General features: G+C 38.2%; 1 protein-coding gene across 6 annotated transcripts in view; it reads right to left on the minus strand.

Annotated features, from left to right (window-relative positions):
- The window catches only part of CDC42BPA (CDC42 binding protein kinase alpha), a 300,642-nt gene that overhangs the window by 167,606 nt on the left and 114,129 nt on the right, over positions 1-18,907 (minus strand). For all 6 annotated transcript variants that reach the window (XM_068985895.1, XM_068985894.1, XM_068985892.1 and 3 more), the window contains exon 5: positions 13,228-13,376. In XM_068985895.1, the coding sequence (XP_068841996.1) occupies positions 13,228-13,376 (149 nt within the window). The remainder of the gene's footprint in view (positions 1-13,227; positions 13,377-18,907) is intronic.

Consider the following 18,907-nt stretch of genomic DNA (forward strand, 5'->3'; position numbering starts at 1 on the left):
GAAATAGGTGGAAAATAGCAAGTTAATGGCCAAAACTTATCTATTTTAAAATACCACATAATTATTTACATAAGATGCTAATGAGTAATCAAATAGTTTGACGGACTTTTCTTTTTAGTAAGTATATGATGGCACTCTATTTTCATATACACACAATAGTCATATTTGTTGATGACATGATGGTTCCTACTTTACATGATGGAGTAAGATAGATCGATATTTCATGATGTTCCACAAAGTTCACTTAACACCTATCAGAACTCTGTGCTGGTTTCAGATACCATGAAGCAGAAGTGAGACCAACTGAGCCAAAACCCAGCATGTTCTATCTTACAATGAAATCAGCCACCAACTGGCAAGAAAATGGCTAGCCATATTCTGCATTCTTCTGGCTGAAGTTTCTTCAAATAATTCTCAAACAGATGGTACTACTAAAATAATATAAAATTACTTTAAAATGTATTTATACACTGTTATGTTGTCTAGGCACTTCTGTCTTCATCAGAATCCATTTCAAAACTTACTAACTGTTTTTATTAAATTCAAAAATCATATTGTAAAAATCAACACATTTCTTGAAACAAGTAATGAAAGCACAAAAATAATCACTAATGACAGTCATTGATTTTTTTTCCTGGATCAGCAAGTAGAACAACTAACTGCCATATACTAAAGAGAGGCTCAAAATGAAAAGCATAAAAACAAGATGCAAAAATTCAGAGGAATATGCCTACCAAAGCCTGGTATACTTGCATTTTACAATACAAAGTTAGTTTCAAGGCAAAACAAAAGCCTTCTTAGTGATAAAAAGAAAATTATTTCACCAGCAATACATAACAAGTAAATCTGTGATACCTCACTTTCTTAGGGGAAGAGGACATGAAGGAGAATGATGGTTCAGTTTAGTTCAGTCGCTCAGTCGTGTCTGACTCTTTGCGACCCCATGAACGGCAGCACGCAAGGCCTCCCTGTCCACCACCAACTCCGGAGTCCACCCAAACCCATGTCCATTGAGTCAGTGATGCCATCCAGTCATCTCATCCTCTGTCGTCCCCTTCTCCTCCTGCCCTCAATCTTTCCCAGCATCAGGGTCTTTTCCAGTGAGTCAGCTCTTTGCATGAGGTGACTAAAGTATTGGAGTCTCAGCTTCAGCATCAGTCTTTCCAATGAATATTCAGGACTGATTTCCTTTAGGATGGACTGCTTGGATCTCCTTGCAGTCCAAGGGACTCTCAAGAGTCTTCTCCAACACCACAGTTCAAAAGCATCAATTCTTTGGCACTCAGCTTTCCTTATAGTCCAACTCTCACATCCACACATGACCACTGGGAAAATTATAGCCTTGACTAAACGGACCTTTGTTGGCGAAGTAATGTCTCTGCTTTTTAATACACTGTCTAGGTTGATCGTAGCTTTTCTCCCAAGGAGCAAGCATCTTTTAATTTCATGGCTCCAGTCACCATCTGCAGTGATTTTGGAGCCCAGGAAAATGAAGTCTCTCACTGTTTCCACTGTTTCCCATTTATTTGCCATGAAGTGATGAGACCAGATGCCATGATTTTAGTTTTCTGAATGTTGAATTTTAAGCCAACTTTTTCACTCTCCTCTTTCACTTTCATTAAGAGGCTCTTTAGTTCTTTGCTTTCTGCCATAAGGGTGTTGTCATCTGCATATCTGAGGTTATTGATATTTCTCCCAGCAATTTTGATTCCAGCTTGTGCTTCATCCAGCCCAGCATTTTGCATGATGTATTCTGCATATAAGTTCAATAAGCAGGGTGGTGATATACAGCCTTGGCGTTCTCCTCTCCTGATTTGGAACCAGTCTGTTGTTCCACATTCAATTCTAACTGTTGATTCTTGACCTGCATACAGATTTCTCAAGAGGCAGGTCAGGTGGTCTGAAGAATTTTCAAACCATCTCTTGAAGAATTTTCCACAGTTTGTTGTGATCCACACAGTCAAAGTCTTTGGCGTAGTCAATAAAGCAGAAACAGATGTTTTTCTGGAACTCTTTGCTTTTTTGATGATCCAACGAATGTTGGCAATTTATCTCTGGGTCCTCTGCCTTTTCTAAATCCAGCTTCAACATCTGGAAGTTCACGGTTCATGTACAGTTGAAGCCTGGCTTGAAGAATTTTAAGTGTTACTTTGCTAGTGTGTGAGATGAGTGCAATTGTACGGTAGTTTGAACATTCTTTGGCATTGCCTTTCCTTGAGATTGGAATGAAAACTGACCTTTTCCAGTCCTGTGGCCACTGATGAGTTTTCCAAATTTGCTGGCATATTGAGTGCAGCACTTTCACAGCATGATCTTACAGGATTTCAAATAGCTCAAATGGAATCCATCACCTCCATTAGCTTTGTAGTGATGCTTCCTAAGGCCCTCTTAACTTCGCATTCCAGGATGTCTGGCTCCAGGTAGGTGATCACAGCATCGTGGTTATCTGGGTCACGAAGACCTTTCTTGTATAGTTCTTCTGTATATTCTTGCCACGTCTTTTCAATAACTTCTACTTCTGTTAGGTCCATACCACTTGTTTTATTGAGCCCATCTTTGCATGAAATGTTCCCTTGGTGTCTCTAATTTTCTTGAAGAGATGTCTAGTCTTTTCCATTCTATTATTTTCCTTTATTTCTTTGCATTGATCACTGAGGAAGGCTTTCTTATCTCTCTTTGCTTTCCTTCAGTTCAGTTCAGTCACTCAGTCGTGTCCGACTCTCTGTGACCCCATGAATCGCAGCACGACAGGCCTCCCTGTCCATCACCAACTCCTGGAGTTCACTCAGACTCACATCCATCGAGTCAGTGATGCCATCCAGCCATCTCATCCTCGGTCGTCCCCTTCTGCTCCTGCTCCCAATCCCGCCCAGCATCAGAGTCTTTTCCAATGAGTTAACTCTGCTCATCAGGTGGCCAAAGTACTGGAGTTTCAGCTTTAGCATCATTCCTTCCAAAGAAATCCCAGGGCTGATCTCCTTCAGAATGGACTGGTTGGATCTCCTTGCAGTCCAAGGGACTCTCAAGAGTCTTCTCCAACACCACAGTTCAAAAGCATCAATTCTTTGGCGCTCAGCTTTCTTCACAGTCCAACTCTCTCATCTATAAATGACCACTGGAAAAACCATAGCCTTGACTAGACGGACCTTTGTTGGCGAAGTAATGTCTCTGCTTTTCAATATGCTATCTAGGTTGGTCATAACTTTTCTTCCAAGGAGTAAGTGACTTTTAATTGCATGGCTGCAATCACCATCTGCAGTGATTTTGGAGCCCAAAACAATAAAGTCTGACACTGTTTCCACTGTTTCCCCATCTATTTCCCATGAAGTGATGGGACTGGATGCCATGATCTTCGTTTTCTGAATGTTGAGCTTGAAGCCAACGTTTTCACTCTCCTCTTTCACTTTCATCAAGAGGCTTTTTAGTTCCTCTTCACTTTCTGCCATAAGGGTGGTTTCATCTGCATGTCTGAGGTTATTGATATTTCTCCTAGCAATCTTGATTCCAGCTTGTGCTTCTTCCAGCCCAGTGTTTCTCATGATGTACTCTGCATATACATTAAATAAGCAGGGTGACAATATACAGCCTTGACGTACTCCTTTTCCTATTTGGAACCAGTCTGTGGTTCCATGTTGAGTTCTAACAGTTGCTTCCTGACGTGCATATAGGTTTCTCAAGAGGCAGGTCAGGTGGTCTGGTATTCCCATTTCTTTCAGAATTTTCCACAGTTTATGGTGATCCACACAGTCAAAGGCTTTGGCATAGTCAATAAAGCAGAAATAGATGTTTTTCTGGAACTCTCTTGCTTTTTCCATGATCCAGCGGATGTTGGCAATTTGATATCTGGTTCCTCTGCCTTTTCTAAAACCAGCTTGAACATTTGGAAGTTCATGGTTCATGTACTGCTGAAGCCTGACTTGGAGAATTTTGAGCATTACTTTACTAGCATGTGAGGTGAGTACAATTGTGCGGTAGTTTGAGCATTCTTTGGCATTGCCTTTCTTTGGGATTGGAATGAAAACTGACCTTTTCCAGTCCTGTGGCCACTGATGAGTTTTCCAAACTTGCTGGCATATTGAGTGCAGCACTTTCACAGCATCATCGTTTAGGATTTGAAATAGCTTAACTGGAATTTCATCACCTCCACGAGCTTTGTTTGTAGTGATGCTTTCTAAGGCCCACTTGACTTCACATTCCAGGATGTCTGGCCCTAGGTGAGTGATCACACCATGGTGATTATCTGGGTCATGAAAATCTTTTTTGTACAGTTCTTCTGTGTATTCTTGCCACTTCTTAATATCTTCTGCTTCTGTTAGGTCCATACCATTTCTGTCCTTTATTGAGCCTATCTTTGCATGAAGTGTTCCCTTGGTATCTCTAATTTTCTTGAAGAGATCTCTAGTCTTTCCCATTCTGTTGTTTTCCTCTATTTCTTTGCATTGATTGCTGAGAAAGGCTTTCTTATCTCTTCTTGCTATTCTTTGGAACTCTGCATTCAGATGCTTATATCTTTCCTTTTCTGCTTTGCTTTTGGCTTCTCTTCTTTTCAAGGCTATTTGTAAGGCCTCCTCAGACAGCCATTTTTCTTTTTTGCATTTCTTTTCCATGGGGATGGTCTTGATCCCTGTCTCCTGTACAATGTCACGAACCTGTGTCCATAGTTCCTCAGGCGCTCTGTCTATCAGATCTAGTCCCTTAAATCTATTTCTCACTTCCACTGTATAATCATAAGGGATTTGATTTAGGTCATACCTGAGTGGTCTAGTGGTTTTCCCTACTTTCTTCAATTTCAGTCTGAATTTGGTAATAAGGAGTTCATGATCTGAGCCACAGTCAGCTCCTGGTCTTGGTTTTGTTGACTGCATAGAGCTTCTCCATCTTTGGCTGCAAAGAATATAATCAATCTGATTTTGGTGTTGACCATCTGGTGATGTCCATGTGTAGAGTCTTCTCTTGTGTTGTTGGAAGAGGGTGTTTGTTATGACCAGTGCATTTTCTTGGCAAAACTCTATTAGTCTTTGCCCTGCTTCATTCCACATTCCAAGGCCAAATTTGCCTGTTACTCCAGGTGTTTCTTGACTTCCTACTTTTGCATTCCAGTCCCCTATAGTGAAAAGGACATCTTTTTTGGGTGTTAGTTCTAAAAGGTCTTGTAGGTCTTTATAGAACCGTTCAACTTCAGCTTCTTCAGCATTACTGGTTGGGGCATAGACTTGGATTACTGTGATATTGAATGGTTTGCCCTGGAAACGAAGAGAGCTAATTCTGTCGTTTTTGAGATTGCATCCAAGTACTGCATTCGGACTCTTTGTTGACCATGATGGCTACTCCATTTCTTCTGAGGGATTCCTGCCCACAGTAGTAGATATAATGGTCATCTGAGTTAAATTCACTCATTCCAGTCCATTTTAGTTCACTGATTCCTAGAATGTTGACGTTCACTCTTGCCATCTTCTGTTTGACCACTTCCAATTTGCCTTGATTCATGGACCTGACATTCCAGGTTCCTATGCAATACTGCTCTTTACAGCATCGGACCTTGTTTCTATCACCAGTCAATCCACAACTGGGTATTGTTTTTGTTTTGGCTCCATCCCTTCACTCTTTCTGGAGTTATTTCTCCACTGATCTCCAGTAGCATACTGGGCACCTACTGACCAGGGGAGTTCCTCTTTCAGTATCCTATTGCTTTCCCTGGAACTCTACAATCAACTGGTACATCTTTTCTTTTCCCTTTTGCCTTTAGCTTCTCTTCTTTTCTCAACTATTTGTAAGGCCTCCTCAGACAACCATTTTGCCTTTTTACATTTCTTTTTCTTGGGGATGTTCTTGATCACTGTCTCCTGTACAATGTCACGAACTCTGTCCATAAGATGATGGTATGACTGTATAATTCTTCCCTCCTCATCTCACCTTCCTACCAGATGCAGAGTCTCAGCACCAGGGCTGCAACTGTAGATGCCAAAAGCAAGGATAGTTCCTAAGAAGAAATTCTAGCCCTCAACCTTAATGTCAGTATTCCCAAGGACTTGGTAGGGTGAGTCATGCCATCTTCTCATCTGGTAAAATGGGTTGCTTGGTCACTCAGATAGGCATTTCTGTATTTATGCAACCCTACACTGCATCAATGCATTGGTATGGAGGCACCTGCTAGTACTGCTGCTGCCAATCTGGACCAGCACAGGGTCAAACCTAACATTTTTCCCAAAGGACCAAAAGTTTGGGCAAGAATAAGTGACAGATGGAGAGAAGAAAAAGTAATAGCTAAGGATAAAAGTATAAATAAATAGATTATGTAATAAGGGGAATCCAATATTATATTGAAGCTCTGTGAGAGGCTTAGAGCAAGAGATGATATTGTCTCTTAGCTCAATTACACAAGATACCACAAGGGGTGAAGCCATATGTTGCTGAAACAACTTCCTGCTTTTGGCACCTGGCATCATCAAATGGAATTCTGCAAACCTGAGTGCCATTGTTCTGGGAGACAATTTAGTCATATGACATGATGAGGGACTATAGGTTGCTAACTCACTGGGACCCTGGTAATATGCCAGCATCTTCTGACTCACCATATGGTGTTAACACTGGCGTTGCTGGTAAGATTCAATTACATTACATAGGTCTTTTGATAATACTGATATTAATAAATAAATGTATCAGAAGATTTAGTTAAAGCCTCCTCTGGACATAATAAAATGATCAGCTAGAGAAAGAACTCAATTTTGCTAACCCTCAGCTAGATTCTATGCTAAACAGTTCTGCACAAGTTTATCATATGGTACAAATAACAGATCAAAGGTGGAAAGCAAGTAATTAATATAGTACTACAAAAATATGAAGGCCATCTAATATGGCCTTATTAGATGAATTACTGGTTTCTTTGAATTTATCCCTACTAAGCTCCTCCAAATGACAGACATACTCACAGTGGAATTATTGCTCTGTTCATTATATAAACGTTACACTGAATCTAAGCACCCCACCCCACCAAATATGACCATTTTGTTGTAAAAAAGCCTTGGCTAAAGGCCAGGAAGTGGCCTGGGCAGTGAAGAACTAATCTTATCCAAAGAGATGTCTGGCTTTTGCTGCAGCTACTGGTAGGTGACCTCGAGGACCTTGGCACATTATACCCAATAGGGCATCTTTGTCTGGGGCCTTGGGCCACCAAACAGATTAACAATGTAATTCATGATGATGTAATTTGTTTGGTCCATGCAGTATCACTTTTATCTTTGAAAGGGACTGGAAAGTATCATCTCAACTGCAGGAAAGGGCTGAAGATGAAAGGTCAGTTGTATAGGCAATATGCGATTGAGCAATCCCCAAAACTCTGGAAACCAAACGCTCAGGTGAGTTTCTGTGATTGGCAGTACTCCACGTGTACTGTCACATGGACGCCCGGGAAGTAATGCGATCCTCACTTCACAAGGAGAAGAGGACAGAAGCCCTGGGTTTGGTACTTCTCCTGAGAGCTGCCCTGTGCACTTCTTTCTCCCAGCTGATTTTACTCTATACCTTTTCCATGTATTAAACTGGAACTTTAAGTAGAAGAGCTTTCAGTGAGTTTTCTGAATCTTTCTTAAAAATTATTAAAATTGAAAGTGGTTTGGGAACCCCCCGAACTGTAATTGGTGCCAGAAGTAAGGGTGGTCTTTTGAGACTGGTCCCTTTAAGTTGTGAAGTTGGCCCAGATTGCTTGCAGTTACTGAAATACTAAAAGCACTGTAATACAAAGACTATCTTTAAGTAAAATGATCTCTATAATGGCTGACATCCCAACTTCACCTACAACTCTAGTCTGACAATTTCTAATTATAAAACTATCTATTCTTTAGTAATTTTAAGGTATTATACAAATAACTCCTTCATTAGTAGTATCAAGAATTCTAGTTTTCAAATGAGACTCAGACCTGTTATTAGCCTTGGGCTTCAAAGTATTTCTATTTCATTATAAAAGTATAATGATTTTACATATACCAAGAGAATAACTGACAAATCATACTACATATCCATGCTGAAAAGAGAAGAAATCTGCCTGAAGCCCTGGTGGAGGCCCGTACATACCTATCCTTCTTAAAATCTTATGGGATAAGGGATGAAAAAACTTTTTTGAAACTGAATTCTGTGTTATTTCCCTCAAAATATTCTATAAAAATAGGTATGACCCATTTCTTGTAATGTTATCAGTACACTTTACCCTAGAGTTAACCATATTACATAAAACAGTATTAACATTACTAGGTGAGGTTTATAAAAACTATAGTCACGAATCTTGAATACTGAATAAATTCCATGAGGAAAAAGAAGTGATGAAGAAATCCATGAAAAATAAGGGAATTATTTTTTTGCCTCTTGTTTTATTTTTGGACTAGAGTATGGACAGAGTACTTCAAAAAATACTTTTCACCCTAGGATTTGTTGAAGCCAGTACTTAATATTTAAGACAAACACAGGAAAGCACACACACTCCATTAGCTTCCACAAAACCAATCTAATTTGACCTCAGAGACAGAGTCTATCCAACAAAAAATTGGTGTGCCTGAGACCTTAGGATTCTTGTCTGATATGAAATATGAGCATTTTTACATGAATAAGCAATATACCAAGTAAAACAAGTAAAGGCAAGCATGAAAAACACAAAAACATAGCAACAACTGCTGCTCATTGGTTATTTTTTTCCTGATTTAGGTTCTTCATCTTTTAATAGGAGAAAGAAAAGGAACGAATAAACATGTAGATAAATTACTACACTATGAGGAAATACAATCCAGTGGACATAACACAATCACTGATTTGACTATTTTTTAAGTTTATGTATAGTCTAAATACTAGATGCAATAGTAACTGTTCCTAAAATATGATTTGACAATGGGAATACTACATTGCAAAAACCAACTAACCCACATCCAGTAAGACGACTTTGAAACAAACACAAGGTTTCCTGTCTAGAGGAAGGAAACCTCCAGAGATACATAATAAAATTTATCTATTAAACACAATAAGGAAAACATCATAGTCTCTACCTCCAGAAGCTTAAAAACTATGGAGAAAAAGTATTAGTCACTTCCAATCATGTTCAACTCTTTGCAACCCCTATAGACTGTAACCTACCAGGCTCCTCTGTCCATGGAATTCTCCAGGCAAGCACAGTGGAGTGGGTTGCCATAAGGCAAATATAAAAGTAAATAATTTGATCAGTACACTATTCTATACTTTAACACAGCATACAACAAATTACCAAGTGATCATTCATTACATGTACTGTTTATATTAGCTCATTTGTATATACACACATACACACACACACATATATATATATATATATAGTTCCTTTGGGCTTTCCTGGTGGTTCAGTGGTAAAGAATCTGACTGCTGACACAGGAGACACAGGTTTGATCTCTGATCTGGGAAGACCCACTGGAGAAGGAAATGGCAACCGAATCCACTATTCTTGCCTGGACATCACTAGGGACAGAGGAACCTTGTGTGCTACAGTCCATGAGGTCACAAAAGAGGTGGATATGATTAAACGAATGAACAACAATAGATCTTTTATGTTATCTATTTCACTGAAGAGATTCATTCATCTCAAATGCGTCTTCCTTTACTTCATACTATGTTTCCGCCATTGAACTGCTTTTGCAACTTGTCAGAATCAGCTGGGAGTGATCGGTGTCAGTCTATGACTGGGTTCTCTATTCTATCTACTGATCTATGTGCTTATTCCTCCACCATTACCAGAGTCTTGCTTAAGACAACAATATAGTGTGTCTTAATATCAGCTACAGTGATTCTTCTTACTTTATTCTCCCTCTTCAAAACCATTTTAGCTATTTTTGTTCTGTGGCCTTTCCATATACACTTTAAAATAAGCTTGGTTTTATCTTTAAAAAAATCTTCACTAAATTTTATTTATCTTATATTTCGTGCTCCAAAATGGACAAGAAGCTTGTCTTCAGTGTCAGAACTGTATGCTATACTTACTTAAAATTTCACATATAAATAGTACAATGCTACTTGTAAAAGAGGACTCAACAAATATTTCCTCAGTAAACTACTTGCTGAGAACAGTCTATCAAGAAAATGGGAATAACATTTTAAGAAGAGCACTGACGTACCTGAACATGTTCACTGCCAAGCAAAAAGAAAGACAAGAAGGGAGAGAGAAGAGGTATGGAAGTGGTCACAGGTTGATAAGAGAGAGAGTATGTGTGTGTATGTGTACATGTGTGAGACACTGGGAAAGAGAATATATAAATTTTGATAACAGAGACACTATAAATATTTAGATATTTAACCTAAAGAAGAGATGACTTCAGAAAGCATGATGACTATAAGATAAATTAGATTACTATATTTGACTCTAAAGGCAAAACTAGGATCAATGATTAGGAGAAAAAGAAATTGAGCTTACCATAAAGTAAAATTCTGTAACACTGGAGCTGTCCAATAATGGAATGAATAGGATTCATTTAACATTAAGTTGTTATTGTTTAGTAGCTAAGTCATGTCTGACTTTTTGTGACCCAATGGACTGCAGCATGCCAGGCTCCCCTGGCCTTCACTATCTCTCAGAATTTGCTCAAATTCATGTCTGTGGAGTCAGTGATGCTATCTAACCAACCCAGCCTCTGCTGTCCCCTACTCCTTTTGCCTTCAATCTTTACCAGCATCAGGGTCTTTCCAGTGAGTCCACTATTCACATCATGTGGCCAAAGTACTGGAGCTTCAGCATTAGTCCTTCCAATGAATATTCAGCATTGATTTCCTTTAGCATTGACTGGTTTGATCTCCTTGTTATCCAAGGAACTCTCAAGAGTCTTCTCCAGAACCACAATATGAAAACATCAGTTTTTCAGTGCTCGGCCTTCTTTGTGATCCAACTCTCAAATCTGTAAATGACTACTAGAAAAACCATAGCTTTTCACTCTATGGGCCTTTGTCAGCAAATGATGTCTCTGTTTTTAATATGCTGTCTAGGTTGGACATAGTTTTCCTTCCAAGGAGAAAGGGTCTTGTAATTTCATGGTTGCAGTCACCGTCTGTGGTGATTTTGAAGCCCAAGAAAAAAAAATGTCACTCCTTCCACTTTTTCCCCTTCCATTTGCCAGGAAGTGATGAAACTGGATGCCATGATCTTAGTTTTTTGAACGCTGAGTTTTAAGCCAGCTTTTAAACTCTCCTCTTTCACCCTCATCAAGAGGCTCTTTAGTTCTTTGCTTTCTGCCATAAAGGTGGTGTCATCTGCATATCTGAGGTTATTGATATTTCTCCTGGCAATCTTGATTCCAGCTTGGGATTCATCCAGCCCAGGATTTTGCATGATGTACTCTGTACAGAAGTTAAATAAGAAGGGTGACAACATATAGCCTTGACGTACTCCTTTCCCAATGTGGAACCAGTCCGTTGTTCCAGGTCTGATTCTAACTCTTGCTTCTTGACCTGTATATAGGTTTCTCAGGAGACAGGTAACATGGAGTGTATTAACACCTCTTTAAAAATTTTCCACTGTTTGTTGTGATCCACACAGTCAAAGGCTTTAGAGTAGTCAATGAAACAGAAGTAGATGTTTTTCTGGAATTCTCTTGCTTTCTCTATGATCCATCGAATGTTGGCAATGTGAACTCTGGTTTTCCTGCCTTTTCTAAACCCAGCCTGGTACTCAAGCAGCACTGAGGGTTGAAATGGATTTCAATCCAGATGTCAGTGGATACCCAGAATGCTATGTTGAGAATAATTAAAAGACTGCATATATAGTCAGTGGGAAAGGGTCCTATGATCAGTTAAGAATATCTGTCACAACCTGGCAGAAAGTAGGGTAACAGAAATACCTTATACTTACTATCTCTGTATCTGGATGTATTATTTTCAGAAATGATCATTCCTTGTTGAAAATTTAGATGTGAGCCAAGTAAAGTTTCTCTAAACTCCACAAGTCTAAGACTAGCGTTCTTTAAATGTTCGATGACATGATATCTTAAAGTATTTTTAAATGACAGTCCTTAGTCAAAATCTTGGATTACTGCTTAAGCAACAAAAAAGCACTCTGGGTTCTTATACTATAATTCACTCTGGAGACCACAGTGCCATCTTAAAAGCTGCATTGTGCTTTACCATTTTTAAAGTGTGCTCGTGTTTTAGTTTTCAATAAAATTTGTGATTATCAGATATCAACAGAGAAAAGCATGTAAATAGGAAAAGTAAAATTGAGATCTGAAAAATACAAAAATTTTTAACCAAAATATTATTTTAATGATGCCCTAAAACTTCATTACTAATTAAATCAATCATCATAAGATATCCACAACATAAGATACCCACATCAAAATAAACACTGAGGCAGAAAAAATTTTTTTCTTCCCCCATTCCTGTTCTTCACAGAGATTACACTTATCACTTGCCACTCAAAAGAAACACCTATTGCTATCTTAGCATAAGTTATCCAAAGTGAGGTCACTAGACCAGCAGCAGTATCAGTAGCATCACCTGAGAAGGTGTTAGTTAGTTAGCTTAGTCGCCAATCGGGTCCGACTTATGGGGTTGAAGAGTTGGACACAACTTAGTGACTAAAACTAACACCTTTTCAGGTGATGCTACTGATAACTGCTGCTGGTCTAGAGATGCCAATTCTCCAGCCCCATCCAACCTACTAGATCAGAAACTCTGGAGTTTTAACAGCACTCCACGTGACTCTGATGCATATCCTGAAGTTTTCAAGCTGCTGTCTTAGTAAATGGTTGTTCTTTCTAACATGCCAAGATCCCTTTACCTGCCTCTCCTTAATGACTTTGCTCTCCCACATTTTGCACAACTCAAAAGATTTTCTCATCTGAATGATTAATTCACCAATAACTCTGCGAGGATTTCCTACTTTCTTTCCTTTTAAAATGTGAGGCTGCCTTTTAAACCATCCAATAAGTTTTAACATTTTTTATTACACATAAATTATAAGATGTTTAAATAGAGATTTTTAACATCTGAAAACAGGCATAAAAACAGGCCTATATAAAAGTCATTTTGTAAATGGCCTTTTTCTTTTCATTCCATCTTAAACTATATACAAAATAACACATTTGTAGGAAATTTTTAAAATAAATCATTATACCTGTCAAACAGTTTACAAAGAAGAAATCATCCCATGGCCATCAAAATGATCACTTTCTTACAAAAACATCTCTTCTGACATTTATATAATCCACTCCTTCAGTGCATCTTACTCACCTGTGTACATAATGCAGCTGATGAACTGAATCAATTGCTATCACCATCTCAGCCAAGTAAAATCGAGCCATGTCTTCAGGCAATCTATCTTCAAATTTGCTGAGTAGAGTAAGCAAATCCCCACCAACATAATAATCCATAACCAGGTACTAGGAATGAAAATATAAAATGTACTCAATAAATACAAGTGAAAAATCAATGTACTTAACGTACAGCAAGGTCAAACAGCATCAGATTAAATACTTTTCTGTTAGTTAACAAGAAGCTATGTAAGATGACCAGCAGCAATAAGTCTTAAAAATTTCATAGAGTAGTAAATAAATCTTCTAACAACTTGAACAGGGAAAACATGGGATTATCATTGCTTTGATGTTGTCTTTAAAAGTGAAAAATAACATCATTATTGTCAACCTACAGCAGACCACAGTTTTACCAACATTTCATATAAGAGTCATTTATGTTAAATACATTCATCTTCATCATCACTATATTTTCCTTATTTCATCTTGAACCAGTAAAGACTTTTCTTAGGTATACATAAACAGAGGAGAACTAATTTTAGATACAAACTCTGATGGGTTTGTAATATTGTGATTTATAATAAGAAATATATATATTTTGGGAATAGAGCAGAGAATTTCTTAAAACCACTGGAATTTAGAAAAATGGTAACGATAATTCTATATGCGAGACAGCAAAAGGACACAGATGTATAGAAGTCTTTTGGACTCTGTGGGAGATGGCAAGGGTGGGATGATCTGAGAGAATAACACTGAAACATGTATTTTATCATATGTGAAACAGATCGTCAGTCCAGACTCGATGCATGAGACAGGGTGCTCAGAGCTGGTGCACTGGGATGACTCAGAGGGATGGGTTAGGGAGGGAGGTGGGAGCGGGGTTCAGGATGAGGAACACATGTAAACCCATGGCTGATTCATGTCAGTGTATGGCAAAAACCACTACAATATTGTAAAGTAATTAGCCTCCAATTAAAATACAGAAGTTGAAAAAAAAATTGGAATTTCCCAAATGACAAGATAAAGGTGTCTTTTGTTATTTATAACAAGTTCCTTTCAGCCACACCAGAGTTTATAAGGTAACTTTTGGAAAACCTCTAGGAAACCTAAGGATGGGGGCTGGTTGCCTGGGGAACCAATCAAGAGTACAGTATCAGAACTTTCAGTCCCACACCCTTACCCCCAGAGCCCTCACTCATGACCTCCAGGGAAAGGAACTGGAAATTGAATAAATCACTAACATCCATATCACCCAGCAACCCCACCCCTGGGCATATATCTGGGGGAAATGATGATCTGAACAGATACATACACCCTCAATGTTTATAGCAGTACTGTTTATAACTGTGGAAGCAACCTCAATGTCCACTGACAGCTGAAAGGACAAAGAAGACGTGGTATATATACATGATGGAATACTACTCAGCCCTTAAAAGCATGAAATAATATTTGCAGTAACGTAGATGGATGTAGAGATTATCATATTAAATGAAGTCAGTCAGACAGAGAAAGACAAGCACCATATGGTATCGCTCATCTGTGGAATCCAAAATGTAACACAACTGAACTTATTTTCAAAGCAGAAACACACTCACTCACATACACAGAAAACAAACGTAGGTATGGTTACCGAAGGGGAAAGGAGGTGGGAGAGGGATAAATTAGGAGTTTGGGAATAGCACATACAAACTATTGCATATAAAATAAACAATAAGGTCCTACTCCATAGCACATGGAACTATATTCAATATTCTATAATAAAACATTATGGAAAAGAATATGTATATATATGTATGTGTGTGTATGTATGTGTATACCTGAATCACATTGCTATACACCAGCAACTAACACAGCATTGTAAATCAACTATGCTTCAATCAAAAAAAAAATCAATGGCCAATTACTTAATCAATCTAAGCAATCATGCTTAAGTTGTGAGGCCTTCATAAAAACTCAGCATGGGGTTTTACAGAGCACCTAGGCTGACGAACAAGTGGAGGTGCTGGGAGAGTGGTACATCCTGGGAGTGGGCATGACGCTCCGTGCCTACCCTTCACATCTATTTCACTGGGCTGTTCCTGAGTTCTGTGAGCTGCTTTAGCAAAGAAACTGAATTTGAGGAGAGGGTGGTAGAAATCTCTCATCTACAGCCTGGAGGTCAGAAGCACAAGTAACAACATGGTCTTTGCTTTGGGGAGTATATAGTGGGGACATCTTGAAGGACTGAACCCTTAACCTGTGAGATTTGATACCTTCTCCAGGTGGACAGTATCAGAATTGAGTTAAATTAGAGGACACCCAGCTGGTGTGGGAGAATTGCTAGATGTGTGGAAAATCCACACATCTAATGTCAGAAGTGAAGTAGTGTGCAACAATGTAAATAAAAACAATAGTGTCCCTTTACAGTGTATGTATATCAAAAAAGATAAAACAAGGAGTAGACAACAAAATGCAGTCTGGGTTGTTAGATTATAGACTATGTCTGTCGTAACTTTTCGCTGTTTTCTAGAGTACTTCTTTGTTATTTTCTAGATATGTATTACATATACATGAGTATATTGTTATGTTACATAGTTATGTTATACAGTGAGTGAAAGCTAAACATAGTGGAAAGAAGGTTTTGTACTCAGAAAGACCTGTATTCAAATTCTAACTGTGGGTTATAAGTGGCTTTTGAAAAATTAATTCTTTTGGCACTTTACTTTCTTATCTATATAACTATAATAATGATATCTTCTCCAGAGTACAGCATTTAACAAGAAGGTTAGTAAACAGAATATATTTAAATGCCAGTTATAATGTCTTTAAGGTGATTTTATTATAGAAGACAGTTACTATTTCAAGTTTATTACCAAGCTGACATTAAGATTTAAAAGTCTTGAGAAAATTCACATTCTTATTATTATACATTAAAATTATAAGCATGGGAAATTGTGTTAAATAAAAGAAACATTTCATTTTGTTAATCCTTGAAAATCAGGAAAACAATGTATTTCAAATTATGGTCTATGGTTTAGTTGCTGTATTTACAAGGTCTAATGCTTAACAGACTCTCAAGAAGGTTAGAACAGAGTAATTTAATGTAGTAAACTTTTGTTAACCTAAACATGTTGTTAAAATTGGCAATGGATATGGAGAAGAAATCCATAGCTCTAACTTTAAAAAGAAGTACTCTGAGTATAGTAGCAAACACAGAAACTTTTCAAATTAAAAAAAAAAAATCTATTAAAACTAGAATCTAATATTTATACATAGAAAGTCATAAAGCAAAACTTATTCTCCAATAAACATTTACTAGGTACCAATCAGGATTTTTTTTGGTACCACACAGAGTATAAATAGATCAAAGGCTTTTACATCAAAAGCTCTCCTCTCTTGAAAGTGTACTCGATTCTTGCCATACCAGAATCCTAAAGTCTGAGTATACCATCTATCAATATCAGCTAAAAAATAATCATCCTAACATTTTTTCCACCCACCGTCACCATTTAAAACTTAGGTTCCAAGAGTCACCACTTATTTCTACGTTCATCCTCATATGCTTTGTGCTTCCCTTAACAAACCCAAAACTCCACGAACTCCTTCCCTTCCAATCTTTCAGTGTACATCACGTATCTCTTCTACAGTATACAACCATCCTTGAGATAGAATAAAACATAAGTACTTAAGTGTTCCTTGCTTTCCTATCCTGCCTGCTAAGAGTGTTCTGCCTCTGACTATTCACATTTCCCTCCTGCCTTGTCCTCAGAGGTAGAGTAGGTGCAGTTAAGACAGAATTCAGCAACTGGGAAAAGCAAGAAGCAGAAAACACAAAAGGAGATTTGCAAGAGAAAAGAAAATGAACTATACTCGCAGTAGAGTTTTAGTGTTAGGCAGACAAAACGCATCCAAAAAAGCAGACAAGTAATAATCTCACGTAGGAAAAAAAGGCCCTTTTCTTCCACAGCATATCCCAGTGACTGTCTCTAAGTCATTCTTTTATGCTTTCTCCTTTATTGTTCACTACAACATTCAACTAAATCATCAGGGTTTTGTTGAGTCTGGTGCCGCTAAGTCGCTTCAGTCGTGTCCGACTCTGTGCGACCCCATAGATGGCAGCCCACCAGGCTCCCCCGTCCCTGGGATTCTCCAGGCAAGAACACTGGTGTGGGTTGCCATTTCCTTCTCCAATGCATGAAAGTGAAAAGTGAAAGTGAAGTCACTCAGTCATGTCCGACTCTTCGTGACCCCATGGACTGCAGCCTACCAGGCTCCTCCGTCCATGGGATTTTCCAGGCAAGAGTACTGGAGTGGGGTGCCATTGCCTTCTCCGTTGTTGAGTCTATTTCCTACTAAATCTGTGAAGTCCATCTACTTCTAACCCTACCAACTATCCTAATCCAGGCTCCAGGCCTCTCTTGATTATATCACTACTGCAAGTTTACAGCCAAAGTGAACAGCTTTCTATAATACATTTTATTCTGTAGATAATTTTCTTGGGAGTGGAAAATAGAATACAGAACAAAAGAGGGACAAATGAAATCATTCACTAATTCCATATATATATATATATAAATATAAATAATGTACTAGGTACATTACATGTACGCAGGGGAGATACAATTAACAAGACACAGTTCTTGCCTTTGTGGTATTTACAATCTAATGAAGAAAAAATACAAATAAATGGGCATTTTTAATGTAATATAAATCTCTGACAGAGATAAGCAGAGGGTACTGCTATAGGAAGAGAAAAGGAAAAGAACCTATTTTTAATCTGGTTCACTTATTCATCTGAAATTTATTGAGTTTTTGTACAAGGTGTGAAGAGTATTTTCTCATATGCAGAGAGTCAATTATCTAGAACAAGCAGTTAAATACTCCATTCTTTCCTCCAATTTAACTGAAATGCCCCTTCATCATATTTTAAGATGCTAAATACACTTGGGTCTGCTCTTGGGCACTCTATTCTGCTATAGTTGTCTATTTCTGTATCAGTATCATACTGTTTTCACTGACTAATCAGTAAAATTTAATATCCAGTAGGACAAGTATCTACTTCTTACAGGCTGACCACCTTTAAAATACTCAAAATGGCAACAATGTCTTTAAACAAATTTAAGAAAATCAGAGACTGAGAGGCAACATTCAGATGACATGTTGAGGAGATGATAATCCTAACATAGAGAGGTCCTACCAACTGTCAAGGAGAGGGGAAGGAATCCAGCAAAACTAGGCTGAGTCTATTAACAGGTAACTCACTTAAAAGGAAACACAATTAGCCAATTAATACATAATCAAAACCAAAGCAACAGTGAGATATCTTTCATCAATGCAACTAGCAAAAAGATCACTACTGTTTTAGAGAAAGTGAGTTAAAAAACAAACACTGATTTTTTAAAAGATGAGTGACTACAACTATTTGGGAAAGTAATTTCACAGTATTTATTGAATTTTAAAAGATGCATACCCCTCGATCTAGCATTTCCACTCTTAGGAACATCAGTTCACTTCAGTCGCTCAGTCATGTCTGACTCTTTGCGACCCCATGGACTGCAGCACACCAGGCCTCCCTGTCCAACACCAACTCCCAGAGTTTACTCAAATTCATGTCCATTGATGCCATCCAACCATCTCATCCTCTGTTGTCCCATTCTCCTCCCGCCTTCAAATACAGTCAA

The sequence above is a fragment of the Capricornis sumatraensis genome, chromosome 14, assembly GCF_032405125.1.
Source record: "Capricornis sumatraensis isolate serow.1 chromosome 14, serow.2, whole genome shotgun sequence".
Lineage (NCBI taxonomy): Eukaryota > Metazoa > Chordata > Mammalia > Artiodactyla > Bovidae > Capricornis > Capricornis sumatraensis.